Source organism: Carassius gibelio, chromosome B20, assembly GCF_023724105.1.
Source record: "Carassius gibelio isolate Cgi1373 ecotype wild population from Czech Republic chromosome B20, carGib1.2-hapl.c, whole genome shotgun sequence".
NCBI lineage: Eukaryota > Metazoa > Chordata > Actinopteri > Cypriniformes > Cyprinidae > Carassius > Carassius gibelio.
The window spans coordinates 25621898-25640874 of NC_068415.1; the positions used below are offsets into that span (position 1 = coordinate 25621898).

Consider the following 18977-nt stretch of genomic DNA (forward strand, 5'->3'; position numbering starts at 1 on the left):
ATGTGTTGTAGTAATGCTCAGGGCTGAATAACCAGAGTGAGACAATGCCAGACACATCAGTTCCAGATCCAGACCACAGCCTGTCAGCCCTAAAACCAGACTGTCCAACTCAATGAACTGCAGGAGAGGGAATGCTGAATGTTGCAGTGCTCACGTCAAACACAGAAGCTCAGCAATCATTCAGAGCCATGCGTTTCCTGAAAGCCAAGATGCTGCGATGATAGTGGTTGAGGTGATGATTACCTTTGGCATGTCAGAAATAGACTGTGGTGTAGTCTGGGTCCCTAAACAGAGGCCAGATCCAAACCAAGACCATGTTTATGTGGTTTTCAGGAGTCTTAGGAGCAACACCACAAGATGAAGACTTCAACTCTGCTGGTAACGTCAAGATTATAGTGTTTTTTTCTTGAAAAACATACACTATATCCATTAAGAATTGACCAATAGTTTTTTTTTTTTTTTTTTTTTTTATTACAGCAGGGTGCACAAAGATCACATAATTTTGTTTAAAGATAACGCATAACAATTGCTGAGATTATAAATATATATATATATATATATATATATATAAAAAGCGTTTTGCTAAATGCATAAATTTTATTTTAATTTAATTTAACTTTTAATTTAATTTAATTTAAATGTAATATATTTACCATAATATGTACCTAAGTAGTTAGAAATCAATCCATTGAAAATTCATTTTATATATATATATATATATATATATATATATATATATATATATATATATATATATATATATATATATATATACTTTATTTCTATACTTTTTTTTTTATTCAAATTTGAACTTGATTAAAAAAATATATATATTCTTTACTGTCAGTCATCTCAGAACAGGATTCATAATTTCTAAAATAAAGACCAGGCAATGCAAATTTCTCATGTAGTAAACAGTGAATACGACATCTGGATGTAGCAGCATAGTTTGAAATGCATTTTTATGCATTACAGTGCACACTTCAGAAGATCAGAAGAACTGCTAAGTGGTTTGTGGAATTAAATGTTTATGAGATATTCAAACACTTGATTAAACTATATAAATTCATATTGGCTGAATGACATCAGTGTACAGAAAATGTATTATAGTGTTTGCCTTTCCATTGTTAAATGGACAGACAGTAAACTAATGACCAAAACCAATAATAAAAAAATAGTGGTCGACCGATATATCGGCAAGGCCTTTGAATGACTAATGAACGTTTAATTTCCCAAACCTTGCAAACTCAGTGTAATCCAGCTGTGAGATCTTGTGAAGTGTGTATCAGCATGATCACGTGTTCTCTGTGTGACGGTCGCTCCATGTGAATTGAATGCTTTAAACTTTAAACTCGGGATTTCAAATTATGCTGTGCTTTATGCATTTGACCAGTGTCATATCCATGCCATTTTCACTGAATGTAAAATGAAGGTTAGCCTGGCTTTATTTAAAAAACATGATTCCCAATGCACATAAACTTCCCAGAATACTGAGTGCCCTGTTGGTTACAGGGTTTACTTCCTTTTTAAATATATTTGTATTAAATATTTATTTGTGAAATATACTTCATCTAAAGTCATCTAAAGTTTAAGTATGTTTATTTTACACATTTAGTTTTTAATCCATTGTCAAATGATTTAAAATTTCTTAAATAATAATAATAAAAACAAAAATCAATAACCCCCCCCCCCCCCCAATATCGGTCGACCACTGTTAAAACATGACACAGTTTGGCCACTGGTTGAAACAGGAAGCTTGGACAGGAAATGCTGTAATTATGAGCAGTGATTTACTGCTTGTCAGGTTTCAGGGTGGTACGCTTATATTCAAGACAACATTTGATTGGATGAAAATCTGTGTAGTACAACACATTTTTGGTCTGTTTTCTCATTCCATGAGCATGTCTGCTGGACAAGACTACGTATCCTAGACAGGGAGTGAATGTGATCAGATGGACACATCCTGACTCCGGTGATGGACTTCATGGAACAAAGCCCGTGGCGGAAACATGACACACTCGAAATTCTTCTTATCTGTGCTGTCTGTTAATCGCCCTGATCTGAATTGCTCATCAGTCACTAATTTATTTAATTCAAGGTCAGGGGATGTTATTAGGGTGAAAGACACCCAGACCAAACTAGGAGACTGTAATGCAGAGAGACAGGGCTGCTGGGCCAGCGGAGAGAGAAGAAGATAAAGAAACAGAGAAGGGCCAAAGGTGCAACACAATCTCCGAGCTCTTTTGTGCTCTTGCTGACTGCTAGCAGCATATATTAGCTCTGAAGAATGAAGCACAAAGCGAGATGGTCCTGCCCAGAGTGCATTATGATGTTGGGACAGGAGAGTTTGGCTGGTCTGGGATCAGCACAGTTAATTAGTACATGACAAAAGAACAGCAGTCAGAGAGGAGTGTGGAATGTGTGCGGAGGAGTTAAATGACTCTTACCTGAGACTGTGTGCTCTTATCTCTCTCTCTCACACACACACACACACACACACACACACACATATTACATTACACATGCGTTTCCAGCCAATGAGTGACCAGCCTCTGGGCGTCTCTCCAGCTCTGCGAGTGATTCATGTGTATGGTGTGTAAAGTCAATGACTCTCTGCTCTTTAAACGCTGCCATAAAGTTCCCCAAACTCCCCTCCGTCGTCAGGTCTGCAGCGCCCTCAACACTGGTCCTTAAAGCCGAACATACTCTTGTACCTGCCTGTGAGGGGTGACCGAGAACGTCTCTCTCTCCGACAGTCTTTCTGTCTGGATGAGTATAGCTGTAGCTGTGAAAAAGAAAGGTCATTAATGGGTTTTATTCAGAAGAAGTTCTGTTGATCATGTTTTTGTTTCTGTGACCTGCTCAATGAGAAAAACAGACCATTTTCAGCAACACTTGCCATCTCTGAACAATGAGAGCTTTTTGACTGTTAAAATTATATTTATATTTTATTTATATATTTTATATTTCCATTATAATTTTAGTTAAAGGTTAAATAATTATAATTTGTAATGTTTTTGTCATTTTAGTTATTTTTAAGTATGTATGTATGGTTTTATTATTTTTAAATAATATATTTTAGTTATTTCAATACATCAAGTAAGACCAAATGAAAATGAGAAATGTTAAATTATTATTATTTTTCCATATTACATTTATTTCAGTTAGCGGTTTTTTAAATGTCAAATAACATTTTAAAAACTTGTATTTTTATTTGTACTTTTGTGTTAACAATAACAACCCTGTTGTTGTTGTTGTTTTGTTGTTTGTTTGTTTTTTTGAATACTGCAGTCAGCCAAGACTAGTGTCCAGCATGAGTGTGAACACATTTTATATTGAAACACCACATATTCATGTGCTTTCAGTGTTTGCCAACATTCAACATCACACTTGCTCTGAACAATGCTAAACCACAGATTGATTTATTTAGGCTAATTTTATCAAGCTTTGATAGTACCCTCACATCCATTTTAAAGGAATACCATAATTAAAGCTGTAACATCTGCACTTCTAATGTCAAGAAGTATTGCAGTAACCATTTTCTGTCATTGGTCAGCAGATGATCCCGCCCCATTGGTTGAGTCACAGATAGTGTGTCCTCGAGCTTGAACAGAGAGATTTTCCAGCGCAATAAACCCGTGGATGGATCATTTAAAGTTCTTGTTTGTGAAAAAGTATTTTAGCAGCCTGGCTTCACCTCCACCTTCATCCATTCTACAGAATCCCCCAGATTTCTTTTCTATAAAAGTGCAGAAAGTGTAAACAGCTTCAGCAGATTGGTGTGTGTCTGGTTGTGTTTCAGCGGCTGTTATCAGCTTACCTCAGTGTGTCCATGTGTGTGTGCCACAGGCTGGCAGGAGAAGTTTGTGCTGCTCGCTGGAAGCCTCAAATCCAGCTCTAGTCTGGACTTAAAGCCGGTTTAATGACTAGGCCGATTCACTGGCACCTCTGTGCTCTCTGAGCAGCCAAACACACACACAGAGCGCCAGCATCACCGCGTGAACACCCGCTTTGAAGGTTAACTGTGATTCGCTGCAGTGTTGACTCTCGATGGTTTGAAGCTGTCATTTAGTTAATTAGTTATTTATCTGAAGATGAATGAAAATCTCAGCTTAACCCATAGTACACATTCAGTTCTGTTTTTATTTCTGACATGTTGGACTCGAACAGATAGATTCAGATTCCTGTTCTGAACTCCAGATCCACAGTCCTCAAGAAGTCAACCTGTGTAAGACTTTCGGGAGGTGAAAAAGTGTTTTGACACTAGTGTTTGATCCCAGGAAGTACAATAGGACTGTTAGAACAGAGCAGAGCTGTGATTCTGACCTTGTTTAACTCAGGATGCGGAACAGAAGTTAGTCATGTTAACTGTGTGTGTTAATGATTAACCTTGTTCAGGAACAGACAGACGCTCTGACCACCGCTGTGTGTGTGTGCGCGTGTGCGTGTGCGTGCGTGCGTCTGTGTGTGTCTGTGTGTGTGCGTGTGTGTGTGTGAGTGTGTGTGATTTTTGCTGTTTGGCTCCATTCTGAGCTGAATAGACGTTCCCAACAACAACAGAACTGCCTTGACAGAGAAAAGCACAAAGCAAGCCGTGTGTTTGTGTGATGTCCCTGGCTGCCAGCGTTGACCTCAGCGGTGCCTAAGAGAATGTTTCTATTACAGCTGCAGTGGAAATTACAAGTATATTTGCAGCATATGCAAAGAGCAAGCTAACAGTATACTGTTTACAGTCTACTTACAATACAACAGAAAAGCTTAGTACTCAAGGTTCCCTACAGTTACAATTGAAGTACACTTAAAGTATGCTTTTATAAGCTAAAAAGTGGGATACTAAAGGAAATCTACTGTTAAAGTTCTAATTTACCAACAATTATTAAAATAGATCCCAAGAAGTATTAAAATAGTACACTTACATGTACGTTGAAATTATCATACGTCCCACATAAAGTAAACTTGGAAAATATTATTTTTATAAGTATACTCCTAATAAATTGAACTTGAAATGTCCTTTTTTGTTGGAAAAGGGTGAGTTAATGTTGTGTCTGATGCTCAAACATGAAAAGCATCAAATGTAAAAGTACAGTAGTAAAGTACTGGGATGATTTTGTGTGAACTGTTCCCCAGTACCATTTAAAGGGTTGCAGTCGCACCGCCCAAAAGTGGGTAGTTCTACTATTAGTTCTGGTGCTATGAAAAGGTTCCCGCGATGGGAAAGGCCCTATTATGAGAAATATCTTCAACATAAAAAAAAAAAAAAAACATAACATATGGCACACTTCAGCTAGAAGTGGATTTAGAGTTCTCAGTGGGCTTTACTTTCCATTGCAGTCAGGGGTGGATGTGTGTGTGTGTGTGTGTGTGTGTGTGTAAGAGTGTCCTGCCAAATGTGGGTCATTTTTATGGCTTATCACCTCCTGCAGATGTGGACAGTAAAACTCTGCTGACCAGAAAATCTGCAGATTTGGCCTCAACAAAACACTCACATCAGTGCCATTAAACACCTTATACTCTTGTGTGTGTGCGTGTGTGTGTGCGTGTGTGTGTGCGTGTGTGTATGCGTGTAGTGTGTGCAGGTTGTGACATGCTGTAAGTCTGCGCTCTGTTCTTTTTTCTCCCGAGATGTTATATGAGATGTACCCTGCAGGAAATACAACATGCACGCGAACGTCTTTCACACAACATGACCATTTTAACTTCAGAAGGCTATCTCTGTGTACATTTTTTTTTTAAAATAGTCTGTCATTATCAAAGTTTTTGTCCAATTCTCATCCAAAAACACAGAAAAAATTAAGCCAGTTAGAAGAAGACATTTAATTCCAGACATTCTCTAAAACAAGTCGTATTATCTTACATAAGCTTCATAAGCTTCTCAAATATATCAAGATAAAAATAGTGATTATGGTGATGCTTTTTGCACTACGGTGCTTCAAAGGCCTTGGCAAGCACCCTGCACTTCCCACTGTTCTCTCATTTGACTCTAGAGAACGTGTTGGGTAGTGTTCCAGCTGGCTTGATGGCAGGAATGGCAGGTATGCAGGTGGATTGAGAGATATATGACAGACTGTCAGCTGATGTTGTTGTGTCATTCACAGACTCAGCAGCGTTGATTTATTGTGTCATAAAGTCATAAAGACCTCATCTCACTGAAACACAAGACGTGTGTGTGTGTGTAGGTTTCAACAGTGCACTGAATCCTGGCATTACCTGTCCGGCGGGTTTCTCCTCACAGTTACAGCTGATCCAGTAAACAGATGACCGGCGGCCAGTGCGGATGAGCCTCAGGATCTGGGCTTTGCTGGTCGTCCCACTCTCTGTTTCAATCTCCTTTCCTTGACTGCAGAAAAACAGCGGCCCTGGGCTAGCCAGAGGATACGGCTTTTTCTCACTTAATTGGATTTCTGAGCAGTAAAAAGCAAAAATTCTTGGCATGAATTAGAGAGGCTGTGGTTTTGATATAAAGGCAGTGGTGCTGGTGTGGTCTGGTCCTGAAGCTCAGGCCAGGGTTTGCTTTTATAAAATGTTCTTTCAGCATTAATGCTAATACACTGATATAGAAAATGATTATGTACCAGGGCAAAGACACACATTATTGGTTAAATTTAAATGCCTATTAAACATTCTCAGTTGTTCTTGAGAAAGTTTGACAACAAAACACAGTTATAAAGACACTGGGAGATTCATGGGCTGGTCAACCCAAAGGAGTCTTGCTGGTTAGACTAGTTAAGAAACCTGTTGAGGACCAAAGCAGAACACAGGCCAGTCTTGTAAACAGGGTGTTCCAGTGTGAGAGTACAGAATATACTACCTTTGCACTGCAAGAAAAGTGGGTCTTCCTTCTGCTGTTTTAGTGCAGGTATATTTGACCTTTATATGGCCAGTTCTTGGATATAGTCCAGTATGGGGTGGTCTCTCCGAGGAGTTAGAGAGGATTCAAAAGTGATGCTGTTGTATATAGACATTCTCTCCCAACACCGAGTGAGAGGCGTGAGGAAGCCCCCTTACGTACTCTTACTAACATATTCAAGGACACTTCACCGTTGCATCATTTCCTGCCTATGGCTCCTGTAACTACTTATTCTCTTCAGTGGCACAAGACATTTGATGTTCCCAGGAGCAAAACTAAACGGCATGAATTCCTCGTGATTTAAAATTGTTGTATGGATAACTTCAAGGTTCTTGATTATGATGCCTTTTCTGTGAGACTGTGTTAGTCATACAGGAATAATTAAATATTTTATATCTTTTATTCGTTTTATACTAAGTAATGATTGTCTTTGAGTATTTGTTTGTTTGACACTTTTCAGGGTTTAGTGCAATATCTTGTCATGTCAAACTTTAAATAAAACTAACTAAAATAAACTAACTAACTTCCATGTGTAATGCAAAAAGACAGAAAACTAGCCGACATGATTTCAGCGTGGCCTCGCAGCCGATTTTTCACTGTCATCTCACCTGGGCTTCAGCCAGACTCGGAGGCGAGCAGGAGATTATACGAGAACTAGATCTCGTGGACGTGTGTGTTCCTGCACGCTCAGCACATTTACCGACCGCTCTTGATTGTCTGCAGTTCCTCAAACGCATGTGAGAAATTTCAAACACTGTGACAGCTAGCTGAAGTACACCATCCTCCCTGGACCCCATTACACACACACACACACACACTCGATTTCTCAACTCACCTAGTCATCATTTTTCCCGCTTCTTAACTCTGTCCTTTCATATTTTCTCCCCGTTTTGTAAATCAGATTAAATCCAGATCCCTGCGTGTCCGCCGCTGTGATATAAACGCAGGTGAAGCGTTGCGTGTCCAGGCCTTGCTGCCCTTTCCGCAGCGTTTATTCGTGAATTCATCAGCGCTCGCCCGTGCCAGCTCTTTCTGCTTTGATGATTACCTGTGGAAACACTTTCCTCTCCTGAATGGGAAACGTCATTTTTATTCATACCTTGACATTTCATGGCTACACAGCCATATGAACACATCAAACTTTTTCCCGTGGCAAAGAAAAGTGTTGTGTTTTTAAGTGTCAGGTAATCGCGTGTAGAGTGGCACGGCGGTGTTTTATTGTTGGAGAGAGAGATTGCGTTGAGTAAAAGTGAGAACGAGGGATTCATGCTGGCAGTGTCGCACACGTTCGTGGGTAATTATATGCTGCCGACTCGTCTTTTGTTCTTGGGCGCTGTAAAATGGTGCGGAAGGAAAGCGTGGGGACAGGTTAAACTACAGAGGAGACGTCTCATCAGTAAAGCAGCCAGAGCTCTCTCTCTTTCTTTCTTTCTTTCTTTCTTTCTTTCTTTCTGCCTTTAGAGAGCTGTTATCAAAGGCTGTGTGGAGTAGGTCAGGCTCGCCCTCTCTTTGTTTGGGAGGGCGGTGTGTGAAGAGAAGGTGCGTCTGCAATTCAATTCATGTCTGCCTCTCCGGGCCCTGTGTGACATCATCAGAGCTGGCCAATCAGCACGCAGGGTGTTTGATTGGGGACTGTGAACGCCCTGTGGGGGGCTCTCGATTGTTTGAGCTTGACAATGGAAGAAAAGCGTCAGTGTTAAACTCTTTGATTTTCAGAGTCCTGACAGTACTTCGGCTGTTTTCAACACACCCCAGCTTTTCCAGTGACAAGCTGATTCTCCCAACACGGAGCACGACAAACGTGCTGATGTCATGTTGTATTGCGTAAGCAGCTTTACAGCAGAGCGAGCTGATGCAATAATCACACACAATATGTTAATGTACACTGAATGTCATAAGTAATAATTAGATATGGCTAAATTGCAACTCTCTTTGTTGATGATAAAAACAGTTCAAAAAGTTACATTTTCTCAAAAATGCTCGAGGTGACCAATCAAATTAAAGAAGCTGAGCACTAATTCCAGCTAAATACTCCCACAGCACAGAGCTGAATGATTTCCAGAAGAACAGCCTCGACTACACAAAGGCTCTCCTCCTAGACGTGCCAGTGTCTGATTTCAGCTACTGTTTTCTTTCTCTCTTTCGCTCCCGTCCCACACCCCAGCAAGGGTTTGTGTTTCACCGGATGAGGAGATGAAGGGTCAGAGGAGCATGCTGATGTCAAGCAGAGGTTTCCAGCAAATGGCTGGCTGTAAAACATCATCTCGCCCTGAACATGCGCAGGCCGTATCCCAGCCTCAAATCTCAGGAAACAGCCATTTATATTGTACATTGAGAAAATGAAGCCATTTTGTTGGATTTTTATGACCCCAAATTCTGGAACACAGTAATGAAAATGATGCTCCTCATTCCTGTTTGTTTATTTTTGACAGATGCATTTTAATGATGTATTCTGTGATCTCTGTGTACGGCAGCGCTCTTTAATTGGCATGCAAATGGCCGTGGTGTGTATAGTGATTCAGTGATTTTGTGCAGGTGTGCCGACAGCGCTGTCATCCAGGGGGTTAAGGAGTATTTTGACAGTCTCTGAAGGTGTTGCTTTCAGCCATTTTAATTGGTAGGAAATCCATTTACAATGTGTGCGCTTTCAACATTTTGCTCTACTTTGTGCCCTTCAAGAAGACTGCTTCTCCCTTGTCACAGGAATAATGTTAATAGCAAGATTAGACTCCCGGTCCACTCGATGAAAGCACACAAAACAGCCGTAAACCCGTGAATCGAAGCACTCAGGCACAGCGGAGGAAGTGACACGTGTTGTTTACCTACAGACAAGTGACACCTTTTGTCATTTCTACATAATTGAACATTTTGTTTCAGGTAAAAGTGAGAGAAGCCGTTTAGCCGTCATCGCAGGTCCGTTCGGTTTTGAAAGTCACCGAAGTCGTTTCCCCTCATACTGTACAGCTACAGGCTTTCTCATGTGAAACTGTGAACCCAAGGTCATTTTTAGAGCTACATGGCTTATCTTTTTCTGAGAGACTTGAGTCGCAGCTTTGTAAAGCTCATACATTTTTAACAAAGAAACTATTATTGAGTGTATGATTGGTTGCTAAACAACATTCTAGCAGTATTTTGCCACTGCAGGGTTAAAAACGGTGCTTTCACAGTTAGAAATGTAGGTATGAATGGCACAGGTCTGAAATAAAGCTAAACATAATAAAAGAGAGCAGTGCAGAGCGGAGTTTTTATTTATGAGATCTCCAGTGAAGTTGATTAATCTGACGCTGTCTGTGACTAACCTTCTGTAAAATAACATTTTCCAATTTCACCCAAAACAACACAAGCACTATCTGTGTTTCTTCATGTTGATTGGATCATTATTTGTGTTTTTCAATTTGGTTCAGGAGCTGATGGCTTTGTGATTGATTCCATCCCCTCCCGCCATACCGTTTTCCACATCTGGCTAGTTTGCAATATTAGGAATCGATTCCTGAGTTTTAATTCGAGAACGTAGGCTGATCTGATGCTGATTTGTGTCCTGCACCTTTGCAGGGAAAGTCTCTTTCTCGATCGCTATTAATAAGTGGGTGTTTATGAGCGTGCGGGGACGGAGTTGTTAACCCGTGTTTATTGGGGACTGCGAACGGGCTTTGCCCTTGAGGTTTTATCAGACACAATAATTATTTTATTATGCAAATGAAGAGCAGGCTATTACTGTATTTCATTAGCAAGGCTGAATATTTGCAGCCATAGATTAGTATGCAAATCATCCCCGTTAGTGTCCTTGCAGCATCGCTGAATTCAGGAGCCGTGCTCGGGCCCATCTGGAGCGCTCTGGCCGTCTGTCCTGCACAACGAGCCGAGCGCCGTGAAACGCCAAGCCTTCGGTGGGCTATGAAAGATATTTGCTGCATAAGGCAGTGGGATTGTGGCGATTTGGAGCTGCTAAATAGCCACTGCCCCATTTAGGCAGATGAATTCTGTCCTCGGCACATAAGCGGGCGTTGTTGTCAGTGTTCTGTCCTCGGGCCAGATATCCATGGCTATTCCGGCCCCTCGGCGGAGCCAAGCGCGTCAAAGAGAGTCAGATGGTGTGTGGAGGTGTTTGGGTTTGTGATGCTGGAGAAGATTATGTGTGTGCGAATGTGGGCAGAGGACGGAGCTCAGTTTCCTGTGCTACAGATAAATTAAACGCTGCGAGACGATTCTGTGGGTGTTGTATTTTGTCTTGAATTTGAAGATGATTGGCTTTGGTTTGGGAGTCTCTTTATTTGGCTAAGTGTTTAAAAATACACACACTGGCCTTTCGCAAATACATTTAACTGATGCCCAGCGCTAACAAAGGAAGTAAAGACGAGAACGCTAACATTGTGCCATGTTGATACCCAACATGTAGATGTATGCTTTCATTTAAACAGAACTCGATGGCATGTTGTTAAAGTAAGATTCAGTGATTCAGTGGATGAATATTACAAAACCAGAAAGAAAAATAATATTAATAAACATGCATATGCAATTTTTTGTGATATTTGCACTGTTAAACAAAATCCGCCCGTACATTTTCATGCTTATGGCCAATTTGATCTGTAATAAATGAAATGGTGTTGTTAGAGGTTTGAGGCTCAGCTTATAATGCAACTTTTATTAAAGCTCTTGGATGCATGAGAAGTGACACGTCTTTTAATTTTGTGCGTCTCAGATGATTTTAGCATGACACGGCACTAAATCCATGGATTAGCATTAAATGACAGCGGTATTATTAGTCTGCCTTTATAATCAGTCATATTAAGTGTGCAGACGTCTCTCCTGCCCTCTGGAAGTCTTCTTCTGTGTCTTCTTCTTTAGTTCATTTACACACTCAATCCACTCTTGCAACGGTCTGTTTGCAGAAGGCCTTGTCAGCCGTTTCCTAAATTTGCATGTGTTTGAAGTGTAAAGTGTAGTAAAAGTGTGTTTTACTCGCTCAAAACTTAGTCTACACCACACTGGCACAGGATATTCCCCTACAATTCATTGAAAACGCATTACATATTGTATTATCCTAGAGATCTGTTAAACGATGAGGACTCATTTCCATGTGTAACTTTGGGCTGGTGTCACAGCCCTCGCTGCAGAGATAAGTTTGTGTGGTCTCTTGGGAAGCTGCAGATATTTCTTTCCCAACATTACGCAGGGCCGTTTAATTAACACCTTCATCTGTCTGGATTTGTGCTCTCTCTGTGAAATCACTGAGAGGTTGTAAAGGTCAGTGGATGTAAAACACGGAGCGTCTGACCTTTACACAGGTGAGAAAACCGCACTGCTTCAGAGTCACTAACAAGCTCTGAGTCAGTCATGACGGCCTGTCAAACTGTTTTTCGAGATGTTGATCATTAATTGTTCAGATGAATGGCCAGTCTGGAGGCTGTAGTTAAACGTTAGAGATTGGAGGAGATGGAGATGTTGGTGGGTGGGATTGTATTTTACTCTTCTTTACCTCACTGGTGGACTTTATTATACTAAACAAATCAATTATTGCACAAACGTGCCCATAAAGTGCATACAAATGAAATGTTTGCCTCAGTTCCTTGCAGGTTATTGTTGGTTTGTGGGGGATGCAGCAGATCAACACAATCTGTCATACTTTACTGTACTGTACTGCATCACTCCACCAGTGCTCACCCTTAGTCAAAAAAAAGATGCCTTTCAACAAATATTAAAAACAGAGGCTCTTTCTGACTTTCTTTTTATTATTTTGCTTTTGTTAATTTTATAACAAATAAAAAGAATGGATAGAATACAAAAAAATAAATAAATGAAAAGATGGTGTTAGGTAAGTTTTTTTTTTTAAGAAAGCCACCTGCTTCAGCATTGCAAATGTACTGATATTTGTCAGCTAATAGAGCATTCTAGAGGACATGCATGAGAAACTGAAACACACACACACACACACGTCGAGCGGTGACAGATCGTCCTGCTGCCTACTCTCATGTCTGTTCTGTGCCATGACTGCATCAGTTCCCATCTGAGCCCACACATATGAACACTCTATGACATGCATATACAATAAAAATCTGAAATATCAGTTTCAAATCTCTGTATGTGTGTTTAGAAATTTATATTAAAGTTTTAATGGTAATATCTTTTATTTGATGGATCATGATGGCAGAGCACCAGCAAATAAAATGCTTATGCAGTGTAAAATATATATTGTACATAATACATATATATGTATCATGGAATAAATTGGCATAATTAGTCAAAATGAATTATGTAATTATTTATATCTGTTCTCTAAGCTTGTGTTTTACTAATGCAATTCATCTGTTGTGTAAATTTCTTTGAATTGCAGTTCAGTAAATTCATCATCCTGTCATTTCAATTCAAACATCAATTCAGCATGCTGTGGGGTGTGAACCATTCAGACTCACACTCACTCACGAGCTGAATAGGGGAGCTAGTTCTGTCACACACACACACACACACACACACAGGCTGATATTGGCAGGGAGGATGGCAGCAGGACGTGACACACTCTTGATGGGAACACTGTCCTTTATGTTGTAAGTGTGTAATACACTACTGTCACATTATGACTCTACCATACCAAACCGGCTGCTTCTGTGTGTTTATAACGGTACGAATCACAGATGATTTATGCTTTCTGCAGGTCTGTGCGACTGTAAGAGGTTTATAAAGCTCCTGTTAGCTGATTTGAGGCTTTGACTATGTGCTAGTGCTCATTATCACCCCGTTTCACCTGCACTTCTCATAATAAGACTGAGCTATCAGTAATCTCTGTAAATGAGTAACAAAGTCTGGCTCTGCGTCAGAGAAGGATTGTTGTTGTAAGAACATGATTGTCTGCTTCAGAAACACAAACAGACATTTGATATGAGGAAACTAGAGCACTAGATTTGGGCAAGTGCAGAGAGTCTCCTGTTCTTCTGACATACAGTAAATCAGTAGGGGTGTTTACCCTGACAAAAAGTACTGACATGGTACAGTGACGGTATCAGACAGTACTTTGATGCATAACACTTCAATGATTATTACTGTCACATATCATATTCATATACCCTTCATATGCATGATCATGTGCAACAGTATTTATGTGATACTAAAGAAATACATTATTAAAGTCTGTGATCAAAATTAAAATGTAGCATTCATAATCTTAATCTGACATAATGTCACTTTGAAAAAAATAAAAACATTACATAAGTTTTGTAAAAAACAAACAAATGATTTTCAAATGAAGGATGTACTACAAAACATGTAGAACTAGTGGTCACAGACTTTGTGTGTGTCTCATTCAGCGAAAGCTGTCAGGTGCTGTACTAATACATTTGTGTTGGAGTTGTAACATGTATATAATGCTCTGTTCTAGGCGGCTGCACCTTCGATGACGGCCCGGCACAATGTGACTACCAGCAGGATCCTTACGACGACTTCGACTGGACACACGTCAGCGCTCAAGAAGTGCCCTACCTGCCCTCTGACCTGCCCCAGGGTGAGTCCATCAGACGCCTGCTCATAGCTGGACTAAACTAGATTTAGATTGCACTGCACGCAATAACGTCCTCACTAACCTCACGGATGGAGAATCTGAGACAAGAAGTGGGGCAAGTCTCCAATTTGAGCGAACACAGAGTGAGAGAGGAAACGCATGGTTTTATCTGCCCTTGGGCTTGTTTAAACAGTAAGGCAGATTTAGGAATGTTTTAATGGGCTGCTAACATTTGAACAAATTTGCAGCTGCGTCTTATCATGTCAGGGTAAAAGCCATTACCGCAGAACTGAAGAAGTTGAGAGAAAATAGGCAGGTAACAGAACATTAATCTTCCTTCAACTGCTGTTCCCGCTCTCTGAACACTCCTCGGATGGGATCTGAAAATACTTTGCCATTTACATGACAAAACGTGTGGAGTGCCGGAGGGGGAAAAAAGGCTTTGGTCAAAGTACTGTCATACGTGACACAATTAAGCTTTTTAAATGTGCTCAAAGAAGACGCGAACAAGAGGGGAGAGCGGAGCGTTGCGACCTTCACTTTTCACCTCTCCGATGCTTAATCACTCGTTTTCAGACAGGAGATTCTGCTCAGGGAAATTAAAGCATTTCACTCTCAGCTAAATTCCCTAATTAATAAGATATTAAGTTATTAATCAAGGCAGGAGAACAGAGAAGGTCATCAGCCCTTGCTTTCAGTCAGGTAGGTTTTCACCAGTAGAGGACCTGAAGGAGAACAGCATCGCAGCTGTTGAATCTAGCTTGAGGAGATTTGTTGACTAAGACATTTGACCAAATTAACTGAAAAAAAAAATGATGGTTTGATATTTTTGCTGTGTTTAGAAGGAATGAATTCATTAAAGGGGTCTATGTATGATGCTACTTAAAAGAGCATTATTTTGTATATGTGGTGTAATGGAATGTGTTTTTGCAGTTTAAGGTAAAAAAAAAAACATTATTTTCCACATACTATACATTATTTTTTCTCCTCTATGCCCCGCCTTTCTGAAACGCGTCGATTTTTACAAAGCTCAGGTTCTGAAAAGCAAGGTGTGCTCTGATTGGACAGCTATCCAGTGTGTTGTGATTGGCTGAATCCCTCAAGCGTGTGATGGAAATGTTACGCCCCTTTACATATTGTGATGCCCTGTCCGACCGGAGCGATGAGACATAAACACAAAACTCATTATAAACATGATATAAACATGATTTTTAGTTGTGTCCTCTTTTGGAAAGACACACAAAGTAATTTCACTTTCTAAACGAAACAGCGTCACACGATAAGAATAAATGTTACACCTTCTTTCTTTGCGTGAACATTTGGGTGGCTTTATGCAAAACTTCCCACATCATGATGTAGAGTAGTGGGGGTGTGTTTAAATGAGCCGTTTTAGGGGGGTGTGGACAAGTCTTAAATTTTATAAAGAATATCTCTCTGGATTTGAGACATGTCTTCATTTTTATATCAATCAAATGAAGTGCTTTTTCTGCAGAAAAACACAGGAAGGGGGCAGTGTTAATTTTGACACGAAATTTTAATTTAGTTTTAGTCTTAGTCTTTTGACTATAATTCTTTTTAGTTTTAGTCAGGTTTTAGTCATCTGATTTGTTTTAATTTTAGTCTTATTTTAGTCGACTAAAATTGCTTGGTATTTTAGTCGACTAAAATAAGACTAAAATCAATAACAGATTTACTAGACAATTTTTTACAGCTGATATAGGAAACAAACTTAACCAAAATATATAAAACACAAATTCAACTTTATTTCAACACAACTGTGTCTTTATTTCGATTCAAAAGCTTTTATGCAGCAACAAACACTGTCATGATAATGTAAACAATAACTAGCTGCCAATTGACCATCAATAAAAGAAAAATAAAGTTAGGTCCAGGACCTTAAAGCTTACAGCTGAGCTGAACAATAAGTGCATACATTTAAAGTAAATATTTAATAAGTTGGCAGCTAGGTGGATAAAAAAAAGTAACAAGATTTTATAAGGTATTCATTGTCTAGCAATATTGTATGTTTTAAATACTACAATATTGCTAGATTTGTATGTATAATGATAGGATGTGAACATTCATGTTTCACATGACTAATATAGAAATATTTGTGATATTGTCAACAAGTAGAACATTATAAAATATACTAAACATTAGTATTAATCAAATGTATTTATCATGATATTACGTATTAGTATTGTGCTCTCATCTAACTTGAAGAAGGCGCTATTTTACAGTACTTTTCAGTTCGTAAAATTTAATGCTACAACATCTACGCACTGCAGTCTTCCAATTTTGCTTAGCTCAATAAAAAAAAGAACATCGTTGTGAAATTACATTTGAGAAAATGTCCGGGTGGCTCGTCTGTAAATGTCTTTTCAAATTGGTTGTGTTCTTGCCACGAATGAGCGCTCCGCGTGCTTTACACTTTGTTTTGTTTTGTTCGTCGTCAAACGTGAAGTGAGCTGTGGACATTTTGTCGCTCTTTTAGACATTACCTCTTCGAATGCCGACTTCCCGGGAGCTCATTTAAAAACTGAAAACCTTCGCTTCACGTCTCAATAAGTCAGGCTCGGATTGGTTCTCTCATGCAGTCTGTTCTGTTTTGCCGGTTCTTTTGTTCATTCCTCGCATCTCTCCCGTCTGCTGATTTGATTTTCGTCACAGTCTATTTTCGTCTCGTCCTTTATTCGTTGACGATAATGTCAATCAATTTAGTCATAGTTTTAGTCTCCATCAGTGCCTTCTATTTTAGTTCTCGTTTCGTTTTCGTCCGCAAAAATATATTCGTGACGAAAATAATGACGAAAATATTTAGTCAACAAAATTAACACTGGAAGGGGGAGAGAGCTGGATAGAAATGTGGACAAAATAGATGGTAAAGAGAGAAGGATTGAAAGAAAAAAGACACACAGGAACAGCTGAATGAGATGAAAAGATGGACAGGAACAACAGAAATGTGGATAGAAAGATAAACAGGGGAAGATAGAAAGATGAAAAGGGAAAAGACAGGAATAGATAGAAAGAGACAGAAATGTGGACAAAAATGGACAGAAAAAAAAACTATACAGAGAAATGGAATGGAAAACAGAGGGAGATGGACAGAAAGAGACAGCAATGTAGACAAAAATGGACAGATCGATAGACATGAAGGGAAGGATGGAAGGGCAAAGAAAGAGATGGATAGAAAAAGACAAAAAAAAACAGAAAAACAAATGAGGACAAAAAGACATGCATATTAGAGAAGAATGGAAAGAGACAATGAGATGGACAGAAAAGCAGAAATGTGGATAAAATGGAAGACTGGAAAACAGAGAAGTTTGGTAAGGGGGAAAACAAAGAGATGGACAGAAGACAAATGTGGACTAAAAATGGTCATTAGTTTCTATTGGTTTATTATTAGCTGATGTGCACGGGGTTCATTATGGTCCATTCCTGCACTCTCTGCAAACAGAACATTTTTATAACGTGATGCAAACATATTTGCATGATGTGTTTTTCCCGTAATTGCACACATTAAGTGACGCTAGCTGCATGGCTTGATGTCTCAGTCCTTGAGGGAGTCGTTTGGACGGTGTGGCTGAGTGACTCATTGTAACAGTAAGTGAGCACAAGGCCTGGAGAGGATTCTCTACACCTACAGGGATGCTTTTGAGTTATGCTGGATTAGCACAGACACATTAGATGCTACTTTTGTTTTTGTATCATTCTGCCTGGAGGGTTGTTCACACTGATAGTATTTTATTATTATTATTTTTTGTAAAAAAAGCAGCCGGAAGTTGCTCCTTTTCAATGATGGTTAGTGATCTAGGCCGACATAGCCGGCAGTGACTGTTTGAAATGCACAAAGTTGTAAATGAGGAGTTGTTCTAGTGGTGACTAATATTGGGAGTGCAGGCGTTGAAGCTCAAGTGATCCACCTCCTGATCGTTGGTTTTTACTGATGTTCAGTGGCATTAAATCTACTTGAGCACTGGATTTGGAAAATATTTGAGTTGATTGATTGTTAAAAGGTAACTGCCGAAAGAAATGGCGGACAGTTTCTCATCTTCTTTATTAATCATTCTACCAGAGGACATTTAAGTTCTCATGCCCCTCTGCTATCATAAACATCAAACATGTAGTTGAGTGGTGTTCATGTGGTCTCTTTATGAAACCGCTCAGATGTAAAGGTGTGACGTCTCAGCTGAGGGCCTCACTGATGGTCAAGCCATTTGATGTGCACCTAAATCTCCAGCTGTAAAACCACAGGAGGAGTGTTTGGGCTGATGATATCGTCAACTGAAGATTACTGCAGGGCACACACAAACCGGACCTGACCGTATAAATGCCTTTCACATCCACCCTGCTCTCTGCTTTATTTTACTGTCATGTTCAGCACATCCTACACAGAGCTTGGAGTCCATATCTTTAGCAGTTTTATGGGAAACTATTTTAAAACAGTTTTTTTTTTATTGATGGATTCTACACCACTTGGGAAAAAAAGTAGTTGACTAGACTTCAAAAATTTGCTAAAAAATAGCTAACTACACTGAGGCCCTGTCCACACGGAGACGCGTTTCTGTGAATTCGCACAAATTTTTTTATCGGATAGGCGTTTCGTCCACACGCATCCGGTGTTTTTTTAAACCGGGTCCC

General features: G+C 39.6%; 1 protein-coding gene across 14 annotated transcripts in view; it reads left to right on the forward strand.

Annotated features, from left to right (window-relative positions):
* The window catches only part of LOC127984348 (receptor-type tyrosine-protein phosphatase kappa), a 170371-nt gene that overhangs the window by 30147 nt on the left and 121247 nt on the right, over positions 1–18977 (forward strand). For all 14 annotated transcript variants that reach the window (XM_052586971.1, XM_052586973.1, XM_052586960.1 and 11 more), the window contains one exon: positions 14217–14339. In XM_052586971.1, coding sequence (XP_052442931.1) covers positions 14217–14339 — 123 coding nt within the window. The remainder of the gene's footprint in view (positions 1–14216; positions 14340–18977) is intronic.